At 52.4% G+C, this 23,892-nt stretch overlaps 2 protein-coding genes across 2 annotated transcripts; both read left to right on the forward strand.

Annotated features, from left to right (window-relative positions):
- The first annotated feature begins 1,211 nt into the window (after window positions 1-1,211).
- HOXC13 (homeobox C13) lies at window positions 1,212-9,012 on the forward strand. The gene is made up of 2 exons (XM_009180864.3): window positions 1,212-2,058; window positions 7,471-9,012. The coding sequence occupies exons 1-2, from the start codon at window positions 1,326-1,328 to the stop codon at window positions 7,725-7,727; spliced, it is 990 nt and encodes a 329-aa protein (XP_009179128.2). The 5' UTR covers window positions 1,212-1,325; the 3' UTR covers window positions 7,728-9,012.
- An 8,190-nt stretch (window positions 9,013-17,202) lies between these two features.
- HOXC12 (homeobox C12) lies at window positions 17,203-21,350 on the forward strand. Its single transcript, XM_003906471.5, has 2 exons — window positions 17,203-17,946; window positions 18,733-21,350. Exons 1-2 carry the CDS (start codon window positions 17,343-17,345, stop codon window positions 18,969-18,971), a joined length of 843 nt encoding a protein of 280 aa, XP_003906520.1. The 5' UTR covers window positions 17,203-17,342; the 3' UTR covers window positions 18,972-21,350.
- Window positions 21,351-23,892: the final 2,542 nt, after the last annotated feature.

A 23,892-nucleotide genomic window follows, 5' to 3' on the forward strand; every position in this document is an offset into this window, starting at 1 on the left:
GAAAGAAGGGAGAGCTTTTGAAGAATCAGTAAGTTGGTGTTAATTTTTTCTTTGAAATAGGGGGCAGTTTTAGATCATGAAACTATTCCGCACTAAAAGAGGGTGACCTAAGAAAGCCGTGGGAGGTCCAGTGAGGGTATTCAAACTGGGGACCAGACTCCTGAGGGCAGAGGTGGGTTCTGCAGGGTCCCCAGATTGGCGCCAGAGAGGTCCCTCGAAAGGGGTAGCACTGAATCTCCCCCATTTTCCACGTTCTCTTTTGTATAGCTATAGAAGAGAGCGCTCTCTCCTTCGCATCCAGGGCTTTTAGCTTTCCCAGGCTGAATATTGCGCCCCCACCACCCGCATTTCTTTAAAAAACCTCACTCTGAGATTTTTTTTTCTGTTGCATATTGAAATATCAGTCTATTCCATTGTTTTTATTTCCCTCGTTTTATTCTTTCTCCATTTATTGCTGAGTCTATTCCATTGCTTCACAATCCCCTGCCCCAGGTGATGAATTCTGTATTTGGGGGTTGTCACACCCCTCTCCGCTTGAGAAAAATCCAGCGAGGTAAAGGAGAGTGTCCTTTTCAGACATCTGGGGTTCTGGGGAAAGTGGCTGAAAGTAGGAAATGGAAACACAATCCCGGCATCAAAGGCTCACTACGCGGCATCGGGTTCTTTCCAGCCGCGAGCGGAGGGGAGCTGCCAGGGCTGGAGCGCTCCTGCCTGTTTTCTATTATCTTCATTTATTATTCTTTGCAATCTGGTTTCTTCCCCACCGTTAGCTTCAAGCCCCAATCCAGAGACTTGGGCAGTCACAGTGATCGGTTTGGGGATAGGGGTCTGTCTCCCCCGTGCACATTCTATTCCTAGGCGGAGGCGCCCAGTTACAGCCCTCTTTGCGTCGGCCAAATTCAGCCTCCCCCACCCCCTCCCTGGGGCCGGCCAGGGGGCGTCTCCCTGTCCCTTTAAATCTCCCAGCTCCCGCCTCCTTTGGCCCAACTGAGATCCAATCAGCAGAGATCTTTTTCTTTTCGCCCCGCCCCACCTAGAGGGGCGGGAACCCCAGGAGACCTGACCCGGGCATCACGTGCGCAGAGAGTGTCACATGGGCGCGGGAGGGGTGCTGAGAGGTGGAGGGCGGGAACCGGCGGATTTCTTAATGAAGTCTCTCCGCATGCGTAGAGGGAATGGAGGGAGGGAGGTGGAAGCACTAGGAGGAGGGGAGGGGTGGAGAGAAAAGAGGGGAGGGATGGGGGAGGGGAAACAGGAGCGAGGTGTCTCCCTTGCTCGCTGCCTCTGGCAAGTGGAGTTTTTAAAAAGCTCCAGCAGATCATGTCATGACGACTTCGCTGCTCCTGCATCCACGCTGGCCGGAGAGCCTTATGTACGTCTATGAGGACAGCGCGGTGGAGAGCGGCAGCGGCGGCGGCGGCGGAGGAGGCGGCGGCACGGGCGGAGCGGGGGGCGGCTGCAGCGGAGCGAGCCCCGGCAAAGCCCCGAGCATGGATGGTCTGGGCAGCAGCTGCCCGGCCAGCCACTGCCGCGACCTGCTTCCGCACCCGGTGCTGGGCCGCCCGCCGGCTCCCCTGGGCGCCCCTCAGGGCGCCGTCTATACGGACATCCCTGCCCCGGAGGCGGCGCGCCAGTGTGCCCCGCCGCCCGCGCCCCCCACCTCGTCCAGCGCCACCCTGGGCTACGGCTACCCCTTCGGGGGCAGCTACTACGGCTGCCGCCTGTCGCACAACGTGAACCTGCAGCAGAAGCCTTGCGCCTACCACCCGGGCGATAAATACCCGGAGCCGTCGGGCGCCCTGCCGGGTGACGACCTGTCCTCCAGGGCCAAGGAGTTCGCCTTCTACCCCAGCTTTGCCAGCTCCTACCAGGCGATGCCCGGCTACCTGGACGTGTCGGTGGTGCCCGGGATCAGCGGGCACCCGGAGCCGCGTCACGACGCTCTCATCCCCGTCGAAGGCTATCAGCACTGGGCTCTCTCCAATGGCTGGGACAGTCAGGTGTACTGCTCCAAGGAGCAGTCGCAGTCCGCCCACCTCTGGAAGTCTCCCTTCCCAGGTAAGGAAGGGACCCGAGCGCCGCCGCCGCCGAGGACCCCTCCCCGCCCTGCCTGCCCCGGGGCTCCGCGCCCCAGCCACCCCCGCCGTCTGGCCCCGGCGCGCCTGCTCGGCTGGGCTGCCTATGAAGCCGGCCGGGCGAGCTGCACTGAGGAATGCGCCGGGGAAGAAATCTGCTCCGACACGTTTTCTGTAGCTGCCCGGCGGAGAATGAAGCAATCACAGGCGCCCGAACGCCGGGCCGCCGGCTCTGCTCCGTTCGGTGGCTCGCCTCCGCCTCCCCTCGCCGGCCGCAGCCTCCCGCCGGGCTCTTGGCCCCTAAACCCGCTTCCGGCCAGGGATGGGGGCAGGGTGGGCCTATAGTGCCTTGGAATCCAAGACAAAACCCCCAACCCACCGAATAAGTGGGGAGGGGGGAGAATAAGAACCCCCACTTTCTTTGACAGAATTTGCAGGATCGTTCAGGCACTAGACAGTATTTTTTAAATAGGGGACTAATTTGCTGGGGTCTACAGAAATGTGGAATTTCTTTTTTTCCTTTCTTGGCATATTTAAAAATCTGGCCACGAATTTCCTGATTGTTGAGGGAACAGAAGATCCAAAATCTCTGGAGAGGGAGTGGAGAGGAGGCTCGAATCCCTCCCCAGCGATGTAAAGTTTTCCTTGCCTCTCTGGTATATTGAGCTCAAATTTATAGACATTTCCACTGCCACCTCCCCCATATGTGGTCGAGAAAGAGAGTTAGTTATTGGTGCCCCAAACACAGAAAGAAGGGCGTGGGGATGAGAAATGGGAGAGGAAGACCTGTTCAGGGGCTTCTGGGGTCCAGGTCCAGGCTGGGGACCCCTTGGTCTTGTCTGGCTAAGTACGGGAAGGGAGAATTCATTCCCCTCTTATTCGGTCTCCAGTTGAAGAGAGAAAGGATCCTGCAAATCCCACCGCTCTCCTTCCAAGACCAGTCCCAGGTTTCCCAAAACCACACCAAGAGCTTTGGATCCTGCCCTGTGCTGAGAAATCAGGATTCCAGTTTAGGGAGTCCAGTATTTGAGTCTGTTCTCCCTGTAAGAAGAGCTCAGTGGGAGAGCGTTCTCCCTTCTGATACCTACAGAGGTCTTTGGGGGCTGGGGGCCCAGGGCAGCCACAGATGTCTCCCGACAGTGCCCAGCTCCCCGACCAGTTCCACATGCCAAGCTCAGGGATGTTTTCCTTGGAAAGCATAGACCCAAAGACCTCGTAAGGGTGGGCCTGAAATTCCTCCGCATCCGGAATTGGAAGCAGAGGTAGGTGGTTTAAAAAAAAAAAAAAAAAAAACCCGAATGATATTAGAGAGTGCAGCAGATAACATTCTTGTGAATATTACGAAATTACTTAGTATAATACAACTCAATACCAGGGTATGACCTACACTAGGCACCGTGACTTCTGATTGCCAGAATTAAGGATGATACAATTTTAGTACATGGTATTATGCATCACCTACCCTGTATTGGCTATAATATTTTTATATAATATATGATTTCTTTTATTAACTACCTAATATGAAATATACCATAATACATTTCTAGAAGATAGGCAATTCACATGTTCATAATACAGCAATGTATTTTAGAGAGATGGCCCTTTAATTCTCTGTCTCGCCAAAACACAAAGCTTCTTAGGAGATTGGGGTCCAGCAGGAATTCCTGGGGCAGGGAAGCCAATAGGCTATGCCAAGGGGCTAAGGGGTAAGGGAGCAGGTGCCCACCAAACCCACTGTGTGGGTGGGGGCACAGGCCCATAGCAATGTGCAATGGGTTTAGAGTGAAGAGGTAGAAGAGAAGGGGCTGTTCTATGTATGAATGTGGTGTGGAGTAGGGCTGAAGGATTGGAGAAAAGCTGAGAAATATCTTTGAGCAAAATAAACATCTCAAAGATTCCCAGGAAAAAACAAAACAAACAAAAAACAATCTCCACTAAAAATAAATACTTTTTTGATCACAGCCTCCTAGAGAAAAATAACTTTGAAATAAAAAAGTATAGCCCAATTGAGATTTAATACACTTGCAAATTATGGCATGGAAATGGATATAAAACCTAGCATGCCTCAGCAGCTATGTGCTCCCACAATCCCCGTGTGGAAATAGAATTGGGCTGATGTATCAGTGAGTGCAGAGGTACAGGCAAGAGGCAGATGAATAAGAAATTATCTTCAGACACTCTCCATCTTTCTACCCACTCAGAGATCTTTTAGAAGTAGTGAGATTTCAAGATAACTCTGTCTATGCAATTGTGGTTTGTTCGGCAACATGTAGGCATAAACACCGCTGTCTCTCTACAGTGCCTCTGGCTCTGAGAAACCTCATCTGTGGCAGTCTGGGCTGGTTTGGGAGATGGAGGCAATTGTTCAGCAAGATCCAGATAATTAGGCCAAGATGTGTCGTAGCTTCTTCCTTCTCCCAATTATACAGATTCTTGCTTTATTGCTCTGTTTTTGTGTTGTTGTTTTTTTTTTTTTTTTTTTTCTCTCTCTCTCTCCCTATGGTGAGTGTAGACTTTTTTTTTGTTTTTTGGTTTTTTTGTTTTTTTTGGTTTTTTTGTTTTTTGGTTTTTTTTGAGAGGAGAGAGAGGCAGAAATTCCAGGAGGGAATCAGAAAGGGAGAAAAAGAGAGATGGGGTTCAGGAGACAGAAAGAGGGAGAAAGAAACAGTGGGCTCTTTGGGCCATACTAGAAGTCCTTACTGACAAGCCTTTGGATTTGGGTTGGGAAGAGTAGCAAGCTGGATTTCTAGCTGGACAAGGCACTCTTCAGAGCCCAGAGCTTGCTCGTGGGGGGCGGATGGTCAAGAGTGGCTGGGCTGTGGGGAGCTAAACACAGGAGCCCCCAAGCCCAAAAAGAAAGCCATGGCTGAGCATTGATATGATTTTTATTTACTCCTCAAAGGTGTCTATTAGGTTTCCAGGCATGAAGTCATTTGTGTATGTGATCTGGATGGATACTAGGGAAGGGGTGATTGTAAGACTAGTAACTAAGCCCCCACTCACCTTAGGCAGTGTATGCACATCTCCAAGTCTAAGCTACCAGATGTTTCTTCATCTCTACATACCACTTCCTTTCCAGATAAGGCAGCAGACAAAGAAAGGGGGCTTCTTTGAGATGGCAAAACTGGAGTTATTTCCCCAGGAGGCCAAAACAACTTGTAGTTGGTCTGATCCAGGACAAATTGGCTAAATCAATTCTTGGCATCCTATAGAGAAAAATCACCAGTTTAAAACAGTTGTCTACTTTTTAAACTGATTTTTTTTAGGGTTGATTAAATCTCATTGGAAATTTAGAGCTAGAGTTTAGGAAACCAAAATTGGGTAGGTAATTGTAAGAGTTTAAAGAAAGTAAAGTAAAAAATTAGGGACAATTATTTGGCTAATTCAGAAACAAAAACCCACCTTTACCCTACTTTATTCTTCTCCAGGGAAAAGGAGGTGTTTTAAAGCTGGATTGTATCAGCTGGCCTATTTCCATTTTAAAACTTACTGTATCATTTTAAGAGTCAGAAAGTCTGCCTTTAAAATCTGGTTCTGCCACTTAGGTTATTTTACCCACTCTGAGCCTCAGATTCCTGATCTTGTAAAATAAGTTTAACAAAATAAGCCTGAAAAAATGTTCTGAGGATTAAAAACAACAATAACAACAACAAAAGCAACAAACTCCTGGTATCACTACTTACCCTCTTCATTTTATTCTTGTCAACAAATCATCAATTTCCCAAATCATGGTTACATCTCTAAGAGTAAAACAAATTTGAGAACTGAGAGATTTAAAGACAAAAGGTCTTGTTCAAAAACAAATCCTTTTTAACCTAAAGGATCCATACTGTTTAAATAAAGTTATTTTGTTTTTAAGATTTTTTTTTTTTAATCATGGTTTATTCACATAGAGGCAGAGAAAAATGCCAGGTCCAACAGTTTTCCTGAGAAATTGTCACCAGAAGACAGTCAAAAAAGGCCATTGGATCCCCTGTCTCCCATTTTCTTCCTGAGCATTTTATTTTCTCCTGTGTATCACTGTGACACTACTCTTCCCACTGTGTATAGATAAGAGTCCCTGAGAGAAAGCAGACCCAATGGGGATGGGTACAGGGAAAGTGTTTTGTGAGGGTGGGATGGAAACAAACATTTCAGAAAGAACTTTGTGTCCTCCCTCTGGGCTGTGTCTATAGTTTCAAAAGGCAGTAAGAATGAAGGGGAAACCCCAAATATTCAGCCCTCCTCATTAGCTTTCACCTAAAGTCTAATAATTACATGGGAAAAATTGAGGACTGAGCTATCCAGATAATCTCTCTAGTTCCCCACTTCGCCTTGAAAGTGTTGCTGTGACCTTTATTGACAGGGATGAGGGTGGAGTAGAAAATGGAGTTAGAAGTGATATATATTGGTTTTAGTTTCTGCAAAATTCTCAGAGCCTAAAGAAACAGAACTGGTGGTATTGGTTTGGATGACAGGTATCTAGGGTTTAGGATTATGGTTGGTGCATGGGATGTAGACAGTTTCCTTCAGCCATGAAGGAATGGAGAGGGAAGGGGGTTGGAACAGAATTTGCCCTGTTTTGGTGGGACTGTGGTGTGGACCCCCTACTTCCAGCCCGACACCTGATTCCCTATATCTCAGGTTCAGGACCCCCCACCTTGGGTGTTGTTAGGTGGTTCACAACATTGGACCCCAATTCCTAGAGTGTGGACCTCCAAGCAGGCTGGCTTCACCTGGACACTTATCTTCTATCTGTGCCTCACATCCCTAACATAGGGCCACTGTCCAAAGGCATGAAGACCCATCTGGTGATCTGGGCCCACTGAAGCTGACCCCCTGCCTGCCGTGCCCTCCCTGAAACATATAGCAGAATGTCTTCCTCTGACAACGGGGCAGAATATAAACTAATAAGCACCCAAACGATCTAACTCAGGAAGGAGGGATTTTTCTGAGTATCTGAAATTCTGCAAGCATGGCAGGCCAGGCTGGAACTTGGAGGGCCCCTTCTAAGCGTACAAGGATCCTAATATCGAGTGCTGTGCAGAGCCATATTGGGGCCTGAAACAAAAGAGAAAATCAGTAATACCGAACCCATGTTTTTTTTTAAATTGATACTGTGTTCATCATGGATGTTTTTGTATTAGTTTTGCTTTTGTAAACGTTGCATTAAAATATCGTCTTGATTACTGAATTTTTGGCGCCCCCTCCCTTAAACCTTGAGCCCAGTGGCCTCACCATTGTTGTGGTCTTGCTAAAATAACAGAAATGAAAAGCATTTGGGATTTCATTATGCGGAGCAATCCTCTGGCCCCGTTGAGCCCCTGCCAGAACTCTGTGCGTAGGCAGCCTCCGGTCCTCTAGGCCAGTCCAGCCGCGTGCCTCACTTCTTCTCGCTTGCCTTATCTCCCCGCAGATGTGGTTCCCCTGCAGCCCGAGGTGAGCAGCTACCGGCGTGGGCGCAAGAAACGTGTGCCCTACACTAAGGTGCAGCTGAAGGAGCTAGAGAAGGAATACGCGGCTAGCAAGTTCATCACCAAAGAGAAGCGCCGGCGCATCTCCGCCACCACGAACCTCTCTGAGCGCCAGGTAACCATCTGGTTCCAGAACCGGCGGGTCAAAGAGAAGAAGGTGGTCAGCAAATCGAAAGCGCCTCATCTCCACTCCACCTGACCACCCACCCGCTGCTCGCCCCGTCTATTTATGTCACCGCTTTGTACCATAACCGAACCCACAGAAAGATGCTGCGCGGGTGCAGAAGAGTATTTAATGTTAACGAGAGAGAAGAACCGCGCCGCCCGGAGGCAGAGAGGCTCCATGGCGGCGGTGGGCCATCCCCAACTCCCTATCCCATCCGCAGCCTCCACCCCCATCCAGATGGGACTCACCTGGCTTCAACAGCTTTGGAAATGGGTCCCGGGTGGGCCGTGGGAGGAAGGCTGTCGACCTCTACTCCTCCTTGTGCTCACCTTGCCAGAAAGTCCAGTGGCAGTGCAGAGCCCAGTCATTCCAACCAAAGCAGGGTTGGGGAATCCCGAATGGCCCCAATTCTTGCCTCATCCTATCACCAGGCTAGTAGAGGACCCTCCCTAAGGGCGCAGCTTTAGCGCAGGATCTGTCCAGCTCATACTTTCCTTCGCTGTCCCTCTCGCACTCCTTAGGCAAGATTTCCCAGTAAAGATTTTCTGTGCATATTTTAAAAGTCGTGTTAACATTCATGATAATTATTAGGGATCTGGCAGCGTGATTGGAGTATGGATGGTTCCCTGGAATCAACGCAGCCCCTACGCTCCATCCCAACCAAGAAACTGCATTTCTTGGGGCCAGATGGGGGCTGCCTTTGCCCCACTGCCTCCCCTGTTCTGCTCTCTCAGTCAACATGTGGAAATCCAAGGAGGACAAAGACTCCAGCCACGCTGCTAAATAGGGCTTCTCTCTCCTCTCTCTTTCTCTCTCTAGGTGGTAAGGTTGGGGATTAGGCCAGGCACAGAGAAGCAGAACTTTTTTTCTAAGGATAAACATCTCTTCCAAGAGGATGGAGAATGGGTTCCTCAACAAAGTCCCTTTCCAGTCACCTTTCCATCAAGGCACTAGCTCTGGAGGGACTCCTCACACTTTCACTTTTACTGATTTCCAGAGGAAAGCTAGAGGATATAGTTCAGGAGGCAAGAAGATCTGGCCCTCAATTAGCTAAATGAGCTAAATGTAGATGCTGCCTAACAGTTCCCTCCTCAAAGACCACCTTGGTGCTGTGAGGGTCCCTTGCCTCTTCCCTTCCCACTGGTGCATTACAAAACAGTGTTCTTTTGAAATGTTCATCAGAAATAGGCTTTTTTTTTTTAAATGTTGTGTATCTGTATATAGTATTGTGATGTCTGAATGACGATGTACTGAATGCAAAAAGGAAAAAAAACCCCACAAACATGTTTTTAAAATAAAATATCTTTTTTTGCCTTGATTTTATTGCTTAGATTCTTTCTGAAGTCTCTTCTGTTCACTGCCTCTTCAGGACAGTCTACTATGCCCTGATTCTGCCAGAATGATCAGGGGGCGGAGTATAGACATCACTCCCAGCTGGGTAGATTCCAAACCCTTGTTTTGCTCCACTTAAGTTTTTGAGTTATCTATACCGTCTATATAGGAGAAAACTTCCCATCCTGATGCCCAACTTAGTTGAGTGTATGTTGAGGAAGGAAAGATGTAATTGGTGACTGAAAGGCCTGGAAGCAGGTAACAAAAATACATTGATGGTCACTTTAATAATTGGGGCTCAGATCTGTTTTTGGGTACTGAGAAAGTGGCATCCCAGCTGGGAAGTGGGTGAGGTAAACATGGTGGTGGCCGGCGGCAGCAGGGAACTAACCTTAGGCTCCTGGTGCCCTATGGCCCCCAGAGGGCCCCAGATACATTCAGCCGGTTCAGGACTGGAGTTGGGGCTGGGTTGGGGTCAGCACAGCCTGGCAGGGCACCTTCAAGCTCAGCTTTTCCTGGCTGCACTATTTTCTTCCCCCCACTTAACCTATGCAGAGAGGCTGAGCTGCTAGGACCCCTTTGGCCCCCAGTTTGCCAAACCAATCCCACTTTTACTCTCCACATTCCTGGGAACCCCAGTCTTCGAGGCAATGAGGAGCCTATGTAGATGCTGCCACTAATTTGTTTTCCTGGTCGCGTCAGTGCCTATCTCCCTATCTGGCAGAGTTAATGAGATCATTAAGTTGTCAGGTTAAGAGACTTTTTAAAAGCAATATAGCCTAAAACAATGTTATCTCAGATTAAATCTTTACTGCAGCAATTTTTATTTATATATAATATTTTTCCTCTCCTGATATGCAGAAACACTGGAGATGTCAGGTTGGAAATCAGAGTTCTCCATTCTCCCTTTGTCTGATGGGGCTGAAGCTTTAACAATTTCATTTAAATAAATATTCCTGGGGGTTAAACACATGCACATTTTGCGCGCACACACACACACGCACACGGAGGCTGAGAGACAAAGAACCTGAAGAATTTGCCCTCTGTGGAGGTTCTGCTATTGACGTGGCTGCCAGTGCTTCTGGGTCTCAACTCTGGGTTAACTACTAGAGAGCCACACGCTGGGCAGTGGAGATTTGAGGGAGAATTTCCAGGAATAAGGTTCATTCTTAATTCCATCTCTCCTTTATCTCCCCACCCACCATCCCAACCTCTCTCCCAAAATCCCTGGGTTTCCCCTGAGATGAAAGGAATTGGAGACTGAGTGTGTGTGTTTGGTCAGAAAAAGAAACTGAGTAGACAAGAGGCCTGGGGCTCTCTTACTATGACCCCACCGTTCCTGACTGCTTTGGGTAGTCCCAAGCACAGCTGTAGGCAAACTGGAAATTGGGGATTCTGATTAAAGAGAAGTCTAGAGTTCTCCGAGGAATCCCTCTGCTTCTCCACACAAACCCATTTATAATCATATGAGGTAGTCATCCCATACTGAGGGAACCACCCTAAGGCTCTAGAAGGGAATAATGTAAAAAAAGAAGAGGAGCCAGGCACAATGGCTCATGCCTGTAATCCCAACACTTTGGGAGGCTGAGGCGGGTGGATTGCTTGAGCTCAGGAGTTTGAGACTAGCATGGAAAACATGGTGAAACCCTGTCTCTACCAAAAACAGAAAAACTTTGCCTGGCGTGGTGGTGCATGTCTGTGAAGTCTGAGGTGGGAGGATCTTTTGAACCCTGGTGGGGGGTGGGAGGGTGGAGGTTGCAGTGAGCTGAGATCTCACCATTGCACGCCAGCCTGGGTGACAGAGTGAGACTCTGTCTCCGAAGAAGAAGAAGGAGAAGGAGAAGGAGGAAGAAGAGGAGGAAGAAGAGAGGAGGAGGAGGAGAAGAGGAAGAAGAGAGGAGGAAGAGGAGGAGGAGAAAAAAAAAGAGGAAAGCCTGTGCAGGCACACTACTGGTGCATTGGGACACTGGTAAGTCTAACAAGGACTACAGTTCCTGAGTGCCTGTGAGCCCTCGTGCGGTGCATTAAATATACCCAGATTTATTTTGGAGGAGTATCATGCCTGGATTTATTTGGAGATGACTTTCCCATAAGAGTAAGCAAACATTGTGTGAGTGTGTGTGAGTATGTGTTTTGGGGAGGCACAGTTGTGAAATGTACTATTCTTTCCCTGAATAAGGATTTTTTTCTTCAACACAACTCTGATTGTGCTGATCTCTCACCTTTCCTTCTCCCAAGAATTGGCATTGTCTTTGAGGACTCAATGAGATAGTTCATCTCTTAGTCATGTCTCTAATATGTCTTTCTCTCCAAGGGCAGTCTCCTAGTTTTTGTGTTAAAAGTAAAACTAGGTGTGAAGGAAAATATGAGGGTACCAGGGGGTACAGGGTGATCTGAAGAGCTGGTGAAACCACTGTGTGGAAACACAGACACACAGAGGGACTGACTCCTGCTATCTTTCTCGTAATCTGATAGCACTCCCCACTCCCCCTATCTCCCTAGGCCAGAGCTGGGAGGCTCAGGCAGCCTAGGGCCTCACAGGACTCTCCATCTGGTGGTCACTCCCCGGGGCCGCCAGAGAGGGCTTCAAGAGATCCTTTGCTGAGCTTGGGGGGAAAACCCTTCCCCACTTACATCTAAGTCTCCAGACAGAGGCCCAGCAGAATGGGCCTTTCAGCTAGCAGTCCCACAGCCCGAACCCACCTGAGAGAACAAGGACAGCAGTTCTTTCCGCAGATGCCTCCATGACTGTCTGCTCCTGAGACCATCTGCTCCTGGGGTTGATCCACAGGCGGCTGGGTCAGCAGTGTGGGGACAGCAGGCCAGTGTGGGTGCGAGGCAGGGACAGGCCCTTGGGGCAGCCGCTATCTCTCCGAACAGCCCACCCATTGGAGGTGGGGTCCTTGTGGCAGGCAGCCCCTTCAGTGGCTCCATCTGTTCAAAAGAGAACTCCCCACCCTAGGATCTGCCTGGATCTGTCCTGGGTGGTACTGGAGCCCACCCCCAATAAAACTCCAAGAGTGGTTCAGGCAGATGTGTATCTAGACCTGCACTGGTGGAGAATTGAGGGGCCCTGGGGAGCCAGGGACTTCTGGGAGGAGGAGGAGGGGGCCAGAGTCTTTTCACAACCAACCAGGCTCTTCCTCTTTTAGCCTTGACCGTGACTAGGTCTTTCTGACCTTGACATCACAGGGAGCACACGGAAGGGGGGGAGGGTGGAAAAGGCCTTGATCTTCCGGTGGCCAGCGAAGGGGAGGGCTGCTTGCCCCCTTGATGCGCCATCCCCCTTCCCGCCTGAGCTCGCCGCCTCTGTTTACACACAGAGGAGGTGTCGTTTCCAGTCTAGACAAGGGCGCTAATAACGCCCATAAAAGGCGGCCTCTCCAGAGATGCTCTGGCAACTCCGCTCCCGCGCGCCTGCCGCTGGCCGCTTTATCCACCTCCCCCCGCCCCGCCCTCCTCTGATACCTTGGCGAGGCCGGCGCACGGCCTTGGAGAGGGGGAATCCAGAAGGCTTCTAGAGGTTGAGAACTCCTATCCCTCACCCTTATGAACCTCTTCTGTCTCCAAAGGTAAGTGGACCCTCGTTCCTGTCCGCGCTCTCCCAGCCTAGCGAGCCCCGGAGTTGGTAGTCCATTCCCCACCCCCAACCGCCTCCAGGGCCCGTTGCTCCCACCCCAATCTGCCCGAGCCCCCCTCCTCTGCCCGGAACTGGGGCCCCGGGCTTGGAAAGCAGTTGTATAGCGGTGCTGAGCAGACCCTAAGCAGATCTCAGCTCCTCCCCAGAGCTGGGCCTGGCCAGTGGACAGGGTCAAAGCCAGAAAAGGACGCCGAGGAGCGAGGGCACACCGGGTAGTCCTCACCCCCTGACCCAGTTTAGAGGTCGGTGGAGACGTCTCACTGTTGCATTGCAGGCGTCTGTGGGTGTGGCATTTGATGCGATTTTTTTTTTTTAACTTGGTTCCCACACCTTGCCTGACACTCAGTAATTCACTAGGTGGAGGAGATCCTCTGCTGGTGGAGGGGGAAAATGTCAGAGCTGCAGCCTTATTTAACTGTTAGCGCGCCACCGAAGGAAAAGACAAAACGGGGGAAGGTGGTCCATTTAGGGATGCTCATATTGGGGTGGAGAGATGGCCTCCCAGATGTCCTTGCCTGGGGGCTCTCACCTCCCCCGCATTTTCTGAGAGGCAATCGGGCTGGGATCTTTTGGAGACATAGGACTAGAGAAGCCGCGGGAAAACTGGAGGAGGTAGGGGCTCCTTTGGCCCCAGGCTACTTGCCGGAGCCTAAAAGCCTGACTGGGCTCTGTCCTCCAGGCTGCAAATCCCTAGAAAGCAGCACCTGGGGAAGGGATTTCCCAATCTGCTCCTTACTTCCCAGGTACCCGCAGGGAGGGCTGGGAGCCAGGTGGGCTCCAATCCCTGAAGGAGCTTGGAAACCACGAAATAGGAGACTGAGCTCCCTATTCTACCCCCTACCCTTGTTTGAACCCGACAAAAGTCAGGTCCCAAATCCAAGTTGCCCCAAAGAGGCAAGACAGAGAGGGCTACAGGGTTGGGGGGGCAGGCCCTCCCACTCAGCCCCCCTTTCATCTTCCCTTCTCTCCGCGGGCCAAACCCCTGCTCACACCCCTTCTGGGGCTGAGGCCCGGCCTAATTTGCATACAAGGCAGAACCGCTTTCTGCAAACTAGACAGTGACCTTGAACTGGGCCCCTGCGGCCTCTGGACAGACCATGGGTAAGGCAGTACTGCGCGGAATCACTCCCGACCATGGCTCTGCGGGGGAGCCAGAACGCAGTCGCTCACAGCCGATTCCCCGCGGCCTAAACCTCCAGCAGCCGCGTTGCCTCTGCCACCAGAATCAGCGTAGATTTTATAATTAACTCCTTTCGCCGGGCTCAGCCGCAGTGGAGGCTGCTAGGATGCAGGAGGGATGGAGGCACAGAGAAGGTGTGAGTGAGGCGGCGTTGCATCCAGCTGGAGGAAGAGCTGAGGGACGCAGGCTGCTTTGGTCTTTAAGGAAAACCTTGGACCGCATCCTTGCCTTCAGCTTTAATTAACCCTGAGTTAATGAGCGAGGCTTAGTCGAGCCTGGCCAGCTGCGGCGGGAGCCAGTGGCCCAGGGGCCAGCAGGCAGGCCACCGCTCTGGCCTTGTGATTTGATAAATGTGAGGGAGAGTTCGCACCAGTCGCTCCGCCTCGGCCCGACCACCTATAGTTTTGCGCGTGGTCAGCGAAATGTCGGCGGGTGAAGCCCGGCTGGAGTCCCTCCCAGTCTCCTCACCCAGTCCCAGCCTGCTTCCCGCGAGCAGCTCTCGCCGAGACTGGATTTAGATTTGAAGGATCTCACCCGAGCCTCCCGCCGGTCCCGGGGACCCAGGTTGGGAGCGGCATTTTTGTCTGAGCCCGATTTAAAAAACGGGTGCCTGAGCTGCGTGTGTCGCGGGTTTCCTTAACCGCAAACAGAGCCTCGGTGGTGCACCGGAAGGCTGGACGCTTAGATTACCTGGGTCCTTGCCAGGGTCCTGAAAACCCCTAGGTTCCCAGTGGGTCTCAGGGAGCAGGACACTAGGGATGCGAATTTTGCTAGTGGTTGTCGGCAGCTCTCCTTGAGAGGAATCAGGGTCAGCTACAGAGAAGGAAGAGGGGTTTGTGCGTGCTTCTTTGCCCGCAGAGTCCAAAACCTGGGGAAAATAGCCCCCTTTGATGGGGCTAAATCAGGCTAGAAGAAACGCATGTCTGGAAGAAGGAAGCCTTCACCCAATCTTCATTTCTCCTGTGTTGCATCCGCCGCCCTGTGGCCACTGCTCCTCGCGCTCTGCGGCCTGGCTCGGGAGGGCAGCGAGCAGAGCTCCCGGCCTGGGATTTGCCTGCTGGGGTGGAGGGAATGGGGAGAGGCTGAGATCTTCCTCTCGGGGTCCCTTTTCTAGGAGATTGGAATTATCTAGAAAGGGAAAAGAGAACGAGGAGAATACTCCACCCCACAAAGGGTAGTGATTATTTGGCAAAGTCCAGCTCGGCATCCCTCACACCAACAATAGCGGCTGAGCGCAGAGGCCTGGAGAGCCTGGGCGGAGACCTAGCTGCCCGCACGATGTTCTGATTGAAATCATCAGCAATATTAAAGTCACACCCTGTTTACCTTTATGACCAAAATAACCCTCAAATAAAATGTTTTTTAAAAACTGAAATTTTAATGGCGCTCATCAATACGGCTCGAGAAGGGGAAATAAGATGTTACAGATGCTGTGACCTGGAATTTGCAGCTGAGGGATGTTCCTCTCCGCAGCCTCGAAGCCCCTTATCAATTAGCCACAAAAAGGCCAATCCAGGCTGAGTCTCCTGCTCATTCCTTGGCGCCACCGGCTCTAACCGAAGGTGACCGCTTCGGGTTTGCAGCCCATAGCTTGCCCTAAGTTCCGACAAGTGGGCCTAACGCGAGGCGGCTTCTGGGGGCGGGAGGGGCCAGGCCAGGCCGGGCAGCTAGGCGAGCAGGGGCGGGGAAGGGGAACCGGCCCTGCAGGGCGAGGGGCAGGCACCGAGCTGCGAGCTTCGAACTGCTCCGGGCAGGGCGGCGCCCGCGGGGACACATTTCTGTCGGAGTGAGCAGCTACGGTTTGGGATATGAAATCGCCCGGGGAGCGGTGGAATTCAAAGAATCTGCGTTTCTCTCTGCCGCGTCCTGCAGAGAAGAGAGGGGAGGGAGAGGAAAAAAAAGGGAGAATCTTCTCTGCTTGGATCTGCTTTTGTAGCTTCGGCTTATTCTCAGGCTTTCTCTGATATTTAACTTTCACCTAAATGGGTTTGTTTTGCGTTCTCTCCGACTCTCTGTCTCCAATTTTCTTTCAATCTTCTGGTATTTTTTCGTATTTAGACGTTTACTGAACTATTTATCCAACCCTGTATTACTTAAGCCGTGCATTGGTTAGGAGCTCGAAAAATCACATGGAAATTCGAGTGTTTTCTCTATTAGACCCCAAAAGAATACATCTGGTTTGGGGGAGTTTTATTTTGTCTTTCTTTTTAATCCGCTTGGCTGTGTTCTGTGGACCTAGTTGAGATCGGATTGTGGTTTTGCAGATGTTGATTATCTCACCAATAGCCAGCATTGCTTCTCGGCCTTCTCTGGAGGGAGCTTCTGAGTTTTCACCATAAATATAATTTCACCCCCCAATAAGATAATTCTTCAAGGTTTTTCCCCCTCTATCCCAGCCCCCTCAGGAGGCAACCTATTGCGGGCCTCTGCACTGCTATCTGATGGTCCCAGGAGAAGGCTGGGCCGGGTCTGGGGTGCGGATGTCTCCTCCGCAGTGAGAATTAGGCCCCTGTCAGGCCACTTAAGCCCTATTAGGGGGTCCAAAGATTTCCGCTGCAAAGACTCCAGGAGGCCCCCAGAAGCTCCTCGGTCCCCCGGAAATGACAGCAGAAGAGTAGTTCTAGCCCCCAGATTTTCAGGAGCAGGCAGGCAGGTCCATGCGGAGCTAGGCACCTCCTTTTGCTGCATTCTCTGCCTCTCTTTCGCATCCTTCCTCTAGAGGTGAGTGGAGGTGTGAGGCTGGGTGGCTCCCGGTTCCAGCGGAAAACCCGGCATTATCTTATCCTTGAGTACTGGGGAAGAAGACTCCAAATGTCTCTACAAATTCCTGGGGATAAAGAGCTGATAAAGAAGCGTGCAGCAGCAGCTGGGACTGGGAGAGATAACGGCAGGGAAACCTGTCCTTACCCCCACTTCGCCTCTACTGTAAATAAACCCCGAGCCAAAGGGCTCATCCGTCTCCTTAAACAGCCAGTAAACTTTATATGACACAATATCTAATAGTAATTTATTGGGGAGATATTGTAAATTCCAACGGTTTTAGTTAATAAAGAAACTAATTAAAGAGGGACGGGCTGTGCTTGGCCAGCTGTTGGTGATAAGATAATACATGGGGTAGGGGGTGCAGGTTATAGGGGTGTGTATATGCGGGCATTTTTTTGGTGTGTGTATGTTTTTTTTTCTCTCTTGCTCCGTGTTGGGCAATTGCTTTACTCTCTGCGTTAGATTATATATATATATATATATGTTTTTTTTTTTAATCAGAATTCAGCAAATAAACCTGCCTCCGCCCTTTGTTCCCCCACTAACCCCCAGGATTGGGGAAGGGGGAAGTTGGAGTTGGTGCGGGATGGTAGGGGGGATCCGTTGTCCCCACCCCTCCCCCTGGCGGCTGCGCCCACGTGAGCGGGGCGGCCAATGGGTGGCCGGTGCAGGTTTAACTATGTTTAATGTCAGATAGCAATAAAGTAGAAGCTGCCGGTCGGGCCCCGCGGAAATGGGCGAGCATAATCTCCTGAATCCCGGGTTTGTGGGGCCTCTGGTAAACATCCACACGGGAGACACCTTCTACTTTCCCAACTTCCGCGCGTCCGGGGCGCAGCTTCCCGGGCTTCCTTCGCTGTCCTACCCACGCCGCGACAACGTATGCTCCCTGCCCTGGCCGTCGGCGGAGCCGTGCAATGGCTACCCGCAGCCCTACCTCGGCAGCCCAGTGTCTCTCAACCCTCCCTTCGGCCGCACGTGCGAGCTGGCGCGCGTGGAGGACAGCAAGGGTTACTACCGTGAGCCGTGCGCCGAGGGTGGCGGCGGGGGCCTGAAGCGTGAGGAGCGCGGGCGCGATCCGGGAGCCGGGCCCGGGGCAGCGCTGCTCCCGCTGGAGCCGTCGGGGCCGCCTGCGCTAGGCTTCAAGTACGACTACGCGGCGGGCGGTGGCGGTGGCGACGGCGGCGCAGGACCCCCGCACGACCCGCCCTCCTGCCAGTCGCTGGAATCCGACTCCAGTTCGTCCCTGCTCAACGAGGGCAACAAGGGCGCCGGCGCAGGCGACCCCGGCAGCTTGGTATCGCCGTTGAACCCTGGCGGCGGGCTCTCGGCCAGCGGTAAGGACCCCGGCCACTCACGCGGCGGATTCAAACCCGACGTCTTACCAGGGCGGGCAGGGCAGGACTGAGCTAGGGACGCCTGGGGTAACAGAATGTGTGGCAAGGAAGAGCTTCTTTTAAAATGAAGTGCGGGTGGGGGGAGCCTATAAACATGTAAATACCCCCATAAAATAACTAGAGAGAGTTCCTTTTTCGTCCGCCCGCGGCTGGAGGCGGCAGGGATTCTGGAGTTAGGGGATCCTGACGGGGACTCCCCAGGCCTGGGGGTGAGGAGGTAGGGACAGAAAGCCTGGCTCTAGTTCTCCCAGGCGCCTCTCCCTCCACCTTCCCACAGACCCCCCTTACTTACATTTCAAAAGAAATGCCAGTGGACAAATTTACTCTGCCACTCGCCCATGTCTGTTCTAACTGATCCGGGATCCAATCCTGAAGGATGTGAGAGGAATGGACCAGGAAATAGGGAAGAAGAAAATTGGGGAGAGGTTTGGGGAGAAAGAAGGGGCAGGGACATAGAAGGGTCATGAATACTGCAGCAGGAGGTAGGGTTGAGGAGGTAAGGGCAAGGAATGAAAGAAAAAAAGAGTAAAGAAGGTGGGGGAGTTGGTGGGGATGGGGGTCTGGGTAGAAGAGGGGATTCACATGACTGGCGGCAAACAGAAGGCAGAGAAAGGGCCTGGAGTCCAGGCGTGAGGCCAAGGTGAAAGGGTCTGGGGAAGGGCCGAGGGCACTGGACTGTTCACCCTTTGATCCTCTGGCCAACCCCTGCCATTCATCTCCACCCAGGCGCGCCCTGGTACCCGATCCACAGCCGCTCTCGGAAGAAGCGCAAGCCCTATTCGAAGTTGCAACTGGCAGAGCTGGAGGGCGAGTTTCTGGTCAACGAGTTCATCACACGCCAGCGCCGGAGGGAACTCTCAGACCGCTTGAATCTTAGTGACCAGCAGGTCAAGATCTGGTTTCAGAACCGGAGAATGAAAAAGAAAAGACTTCTGTTGAGAGAGCAAGCTCTCTCCTTCTTTTAGCGGGCAGGACACGGGCGCCAGCCCCAGACTGAGCCTGTCCTTGGCAAAGAGCAAAAGAGGGGGCCGCCTAGAACACAGTCCCCGCTTAGAACGCCAGGCGTCTCTGGCAGGCCCTCCCTGGACATCCTCTTGTCTGTTTTGTTCGTGGTTCCCTCCCATACACACCCAAAACACCCTGCCAGGTCCCAGAGAGAAGGGAAGAAACCTAGCCAGGGAGAGCCGAAGCCCGCAGCTGCCCGCGGTTGGCAGGGCCAGGAAGGCTGAGGTGCTACTGGCTGGTTTATTTGAGGCGGGACTGGGGCGCTGCACCTCCGCTGGGGATCTGGAGAAGCCGCGGCCCAGATGTCCCCTTCCTCTACTTCCCTTCCGTGGTCTTAATTCTCTTTGCCTGCAGGAGCGGACAGCAGGGCCAGTGGAACCAAGGCACCCCGACCTCACAGTCGGTGGGGTTAGAAGAGGCTGGGAGTAGAGAGGAGGGTGGAGGGTCAGCAGAGAGAGCTGAGGGGGTCAGGTGGCTCTGGCAGGGCTGGAGGAAGTGGGGAATCAAGGAGGAAGTGTGGTTTGTGAGAAAATGATCAGCAAGACCCGGAGCCTGCTTGGGTCTGGGTTCCCCAGGACATCCAGTGGGCTGAAGCTTGGGCGTTTGGCTGGCTGGGCTGTGGACAAGGACTATCAGCCTCATGTTCCCTCTAGGACCAGAACAGTGTCCTGGTCCCCAGCCCTCTCCTGAGCCCCCTGCCCGCACCGGGTGAACATCTGTTCACAGGTGTGCTGCCATCCACTCTTTCGTTGCCTGTGGCGGCTGCGGGCCTGATGCAGCAAGCAGGGACCTGAGAGCCCAGAGGACACAGCCTCAGGTTCAGTAGCCACCCCAGAGGTCCCCACCTGGCTCTCCAGAAAGAAAGTCCAAGAGGCTGTAGATGGGGCTACAGAGCACCACACTGATTGGCCTGGTGAGTTTCTGGCAGCCACAGCGGAGGCCTCTGATTCTCCCTTCCCGGCTGGCGTTCATGGTCATGGCCGCTGGAGGCTGGACCAGAGTAATTTATGAGGCGGGAGGAGAATTCGCCCTTAAAGGGGCTACCAGTCATTGAGGCCCCACTCAGCCCCAGTTTCCCAGGCTGGTGACAATGAAGGAGGGGGGCGCTGCAGCCCCCCACCCAACTCCCTTCTCTTCCCCGCCCACCCCCCCCAACATTGCCCTTTGTCTTCAGACTGGCTGCCTCTGCCTCCTGGCCCGCAAACCTCCACAGCCTAGCACATGGACCAGAGCAGAGGGAGGGGCACAGCCCTAGAACCCATTGGAGGTCTGAGAATGGCTTCTCTGAGTGGGAAGGCCTTTCATCCAGACTCCTTCAGACCCCAGCCCCAGTCCAGTAGATGCTGGGCTGGCTTCAGAGAAAGGAGCAGTGAGAGAACCATCAACCTTTCTGCACTTCATTTTTATCCTTCTCTCCAAGTGTCCCCCAGCCTCCCATCTGCTGTCCCGCCCTTTCCAGGAGAAAGAGGGGTGAGAAGCAGGGCACTGATGGGAATTAACTGCAGCCTGGACAGTGTGAAACTGGCCTGCTGACTTGGAGGGTTTCCCATATGGGGAGAGTCTCCTCTAACAAACTCTCCAAGGGCAATCCACCGAGCTTTTTGCTCTCCCACCAGCACAGAGCTTCTGTACAGGCAGAGGCAAAGGCAAACATATACACACAGCTGAGCCCAGCACAGCACTGGGCCCACCCCACCCTCCCTAGTGCACTTGCAAGCAGGCAGCCTCATAGTCCCCACATGGCCCAGCAGAGTGGAGATACAATCACATGCCTTCATCCCCCACTAGATATCTGACACCTGACAATTTCCCAGCCACACATACTTGTTTCACCCATGTACAAGTTCCCCCAAATTACCACCACTCCAGCTGTCTGCAGTCTCCTGTGGGCTTCCCCTGGGCATGAAGCATTCCCCACCTTTCCTGGTCACCCACTGTACCCCCTTTATGCAGCCCTTCCTGTGACCTCTGGGCTCTAGGGTGCTGGATTTGAGCTCTACCACTCCAAACTAACCTGATTCCCAACCTAATAGAGAAGAGAGACCAGAACACTCCAAAAGGAGTGAGGGGACAAAGATATGCAATATTCTCTTTCCATGTGCTTTAAACTTGACTTCTGTGAGCTTCTCTGTCAATCTGTGTCTTGTTCTCTGTGTCTGTCGCTGGTACCTAGTGTAGTCCTCGTGGATAGTTGCCCTTCCCCTAGCTGCCTCCCCAGCTCTCTGTAGTGTACTCTTCTATTCAAACATCTGTCTTTAGCACGTTTTCCCTTTATATAGTCCTTGTACAGAGTTGCTTCATCATATTAATATTGATAATAATAATAATTAAAACATGAATTATGATTATGTGATTTTTTTCAAAACAAAAGTTCTACCCCAAAATAATGGGAGTCCCAGCCTTCTAGCTGTTCTCGACTCTATTTTCTCCAGCTCAGGTGAATAATAAAAATAATAAATGTATAATAATAATACAGGAAGAGTGGTTGCAGGGGCAACAAAAAATGTATAAGCAACCAAGATCTGTTGATGAGCTACCATCTCCAGTCCCAAGCAGTTATAGCAGAGAGAAAATTGGGCGGTAGTAGACTTAGGGGAGGAGAGGGAGCTTTGAGGAGTCATGGGGCCATAAAAATAATGTGGACAGCCTAAAGGAGGTTGAAACCAGCTTCAGAAAAGGAGGTCTGTGCTGCAGGAACTTGACAAATAGAAGCTGGGATAGGGGCACTGGTGATCTGAGCTGGATACTGTGGCAGTGAGAGTAACCCGTAATCCAGGGGCTGAGATGGAGTGGGGTTGGTGGGCCTAGAGCTTCAACCCTATGATCTTAATCCTGTGGCTTCACTCTGAGATGACACTGTGTATTGCAAGATGTTGAGAGGGGGCTAAAGACCCCTTGGAACTGGCAAAATAGGCTCCACCTTTTGAAGCCAGAAACTCTCTCCAGGCCATGCCAGAGGCCCAGGCCAGTAGTAGAGTCCAGATGTGCCCACGAACCCTCTGCACCTCCACCTACCCCTGCCTTCGGTAAGAAATGCCCTCTCTCTTTCTCACCCTTTTGCCTCTTCCCTCCCCTCACCCCTTTTCTAAAGGTATGGCTCCTATCAAAGGAGTCTCCTCCAAATGCCTCGTTCACCCTCCTGAGCCTGTACCGGAATCCTAGGAGCCCCCACCAAGTCCAGCCTCTGAGACACACCTCCTGCCCTGAAATCTCTCTTTCTCTCTTTCCTTCCCTTTCTTTATTCCTATAATTAGAGAAACTAGTGAATGTAGATCAAATACCATTCTCTTTTTTACCTCTAATCCCCAGTTGTTTTGCAAAGCTGAGGGGTATGGACAGGAAGGAGACCCAAAGCCTTAGGGTGCTCATAAAAATGCCCCACAGAGTGCAGCATCCACGGAAGACGGGTAGCTTGGGCAGCCATGAGCTGGGGGAGGGGCCTGGTGGTTGAGCCCGGGTCTGGATAGAGGAGGGTAGGAGGAGTCTGAATCCCAGGAAATCCAGGCAAAAGAATATCTGACTCTTATGATGTGTCTACACAGGAAGGATCAACAATAAGGACATCTCTGGCAAAAGAAAAAGAGGGATTTAGGAAGGCAGCAAATAACGGGCCTTTAATTTATTCCCAGAGACGCTCCAATTTGAGAGAGAAGGCACCTAGTTGGGTGGTATCTCTGCAGGTCCAGAGACTCAACGCAAACACTGGGGATGTTGCCAGAGAAGGATGTTGCCTCCTCCTTATGACTGAAAAACAAATCTTTGGGTCTCCCGGCCAAAGAGGAGGTCATGGTTGGAACCGCGATCCCAACACTTAGGGCGCAGCTGAGCTCTCCATCTGGGTGAGGATTTGTTCTATGTTACAACTGTTTGTCCAGTTTAAGCCCCTAAACTACAATTTACTCCACTAACTTTAAGACAAAGCACTCCGTGTCTCTCGCCGGGTTTTGAGGAGCAAGAAAAGGGAAGAAATATCCAGATAATTTAGGTAGACAATAATTCTGCTGTTGCGCGCGTATAAGCTTATATTGCCCGAGTGAGTTCTGTATTTGGACCTGGTTATTGTCGCAGTCATTCTGCTCCACTCTGACGTGCACAGACGAAACTGAGTATTTAAGGCCACTAAGCCGCTATCGAGCCGGCAGGAGATGGGTCTGGCAGTCTGGGTTCTGTGGATGCTAATGTAGCCGGAAATCCGGCGCGATCGATGGCTGAGACCCAGAGCTGAGCAGGGACCGCTGGCTCCGGTCCGCGAACAAGGCAAACTCCGGGGACTTTTGGTTCCGGCCAGGCCAGAGCCCCTGCCCACCCTCCCTGCTATATCCAGGAAAGCAGTAGCGGTTTTTCGGCCCCAGACCACGCGAGAAACGCACTCTGGAGCCGCCAGTCCTCCCTGCACTGCACCTGGAGGCGCGGAAGGTTCCGGTGTAATTCAGCTGGAGGTGGAAGGCAGGCCCCGATTCCACAGCGCGCCTATGCCCAGCCTTTGGTCCGAACCGCCGCCCTTCTGCGTGTGCCTCGGTCGAGAAGGCGCTGCCGGTTTTCCGCGGAGAGGCCGTGGCCCGCGCCAGCTGCTGCTGGACTCCCCAGCTTCGCTCTCTGCTCCGCGCTGCAGCCTTGCGCGGTGCGCGCCGTTACCACTCTAGCCGAGGCCCCGAAACAAAGACGGGCTGGCCACTGGTGGACGACGCGGGCGCCTGGGCCACTCCCTGACTCGCGCCTGGAGTGCTCAGCATCCCGGCCCTGTGGAGAAAGCTGTGAGACCTTGATCCAATTCCCCGACCGTCGTGGTCCCGGCTGCGGTCCTCTCCAGGGTCCAGGGAGAGGAAACCTGGCGCGCCCACAGCCCCGGCGGACCCGAGCAGCTCCCGCGCCCGACAGCGC

The sequence above is a fragment of the Papio anubis genome, chromosome 9, assembly GCF_008728515.1.
Source record: "Papio anubis isolate 15944 chromosome 9, Panubis1.0, whole genome shotgun sequence".
Lineage (NCBI taxonomy): Eukaryota > Metazoa > Chordata > Mammalia > Primates > Cercopithecidae > Papio > Papio anubis.